Source organism: Galeopterus variegatus, unplaced genomic scaffold (assembly GCF_000696425.1).
Source record: "Galeopterus variegatus unplaced genomic scaffold, G_variegatus-3.0.2 Scaffold990, whole genome shotgun sequence".
NCBI lineage: Eukaryota > Metazoa > Chordata > Mammalia > Dermoptera > Cynocephalidae > Galeopterus > Galeopterus variegatus.
In genome coordinates this window covers 253647-254975 of record NW_007727101.1, presented here as the reverse complement: position 1 = coordinate 254975, position 1329 = coordinate 253647, and the positions used below count along the sequence as shown (strand labels likewise).

Below are 1329 nucleotides of genomic sequence, written 5' to 3'. Positions count from 1 at the left end.
TCCCTATGTGGGATCTGAACCCTTGGCCTTGGTGTTATCAGCACCACACTCTCCCGAGTGAGCCACAGGGCCGGCCCATGATCTAGGTTTTAAAAAGAATCACTCTCCTGGTTTTCTTCCAGCCTCACTGGTCCCCTTTCAGTCTCCTTTGCTGGTTCCTTCCTATTTCTTTGACTCTATTAGAGTTGTGATGTCCAACTCGGACTTGGACCTCTTTTCTGTCTGTACTTACTCCCTTGGGATCTCATCCAGTCTTAAGGATTAAATATCAACTATCCGTTGATGACTCTCTCTACTGGACTTCTCCACTGAATTCCGGACTCATATATTCAACTGCCTATTCAATATCTCCATTAAATGTCTAATGGACATCACAAACTTAACAAGCCTAAACTTGACTCCTGATCTTTACCAACTTCCTAACCCTTTCTACCCACTTGATCATCTCAGTTAAAGGCAACCCCATCCAATCAATTGCAGAGTCATTCTCCCTCTCTTGACCCATATCCAATCCATAAGCAACTTCTAATGTCTGTAACTTCAAAATACATCTATAATCTAACCAATTCACACGTTTCCGCTATCACTACTACTACTCTGGTCTAAGCCACCATCACCTTTCACCTGTATTATTGCAAGAGCCTCTTAATGAGTCTCGCTGCTTAGACCTTTCCTCTTTACAATCTATTTCCCACAATGTAGCCAGAGTGTTTCAAGAGGAACACTCTAAGTCAGATCATAGTGCTTCTCTACTCAAAACCTTCCAAAGGCTTTCTATCTCCCTTGGAATAAAAGGCAAAGGCTTTACAATTGCCTACAAGGCCCTAAACAAACTACCTGCCCAATTCCCTATCCCTTTCTAGTGCCTAGAATAGAGGCTGGCAAAGAATATGCATTCAATACATAATTGCTGAAGGAATGAAGTGTATTTAAGTGCATAAACTGAGGAGTATTATTTACTCAATTCTTTGTACTTAAGGTCCAAAACCAAAACCAAAAGAGCAAAAAAACCAAATTTTTAAAAAAAATAAAACTTGTTTTTTCTCTGAAATAAAATTTGTTACCTAGATTCAATGTCAGACAAAGAGATGTCACACCAGCTTCCTTCTAAATCCATATCTTGTCCACGTTCATTGAATTTCTTTTGGATTTCCTGTTGTAAGAGCTCCTTAAGTTCTCCTAGACACTGAGTGAACTGTGAAAGTGAAACAAAAACTATTTTTGATAATTCATTTATTTATTCATCAAATTTTTTTTTTCCTTTTTGTCTTTTTTCGTGACCGGCAACGGATCGCAACCCTCAGTGTCGCACCCATACCGGACTGGGAC

General features: G+C 39.7%; 1 protein-coding gene across 4 annotated transcripts in view; it reads right to left on the bottom strand.

The window, feature by feature from the left end:
- The window catches only part of AGBL2 (ATP/GTP binding protein-like 2), a 50184-nt gene that overhangs the window by 18913 nt on the left and 29942 nt on the right, over positions 1–1329 (bottom strand). For all 4 annotated transcript variants that reach the window (XM_008574043.1, XM_008574042.1, XM_008574044.1 and 1 more), the window contains one exon: positions 1065–1195. In XM_008574043.1, the coding sequence (XP_008572265.1) occupies positions 1065–1195 (131 nt within the window). The remainder of the gene's footprint in view (positions 1–1064; positions 1196–1329) is intronic.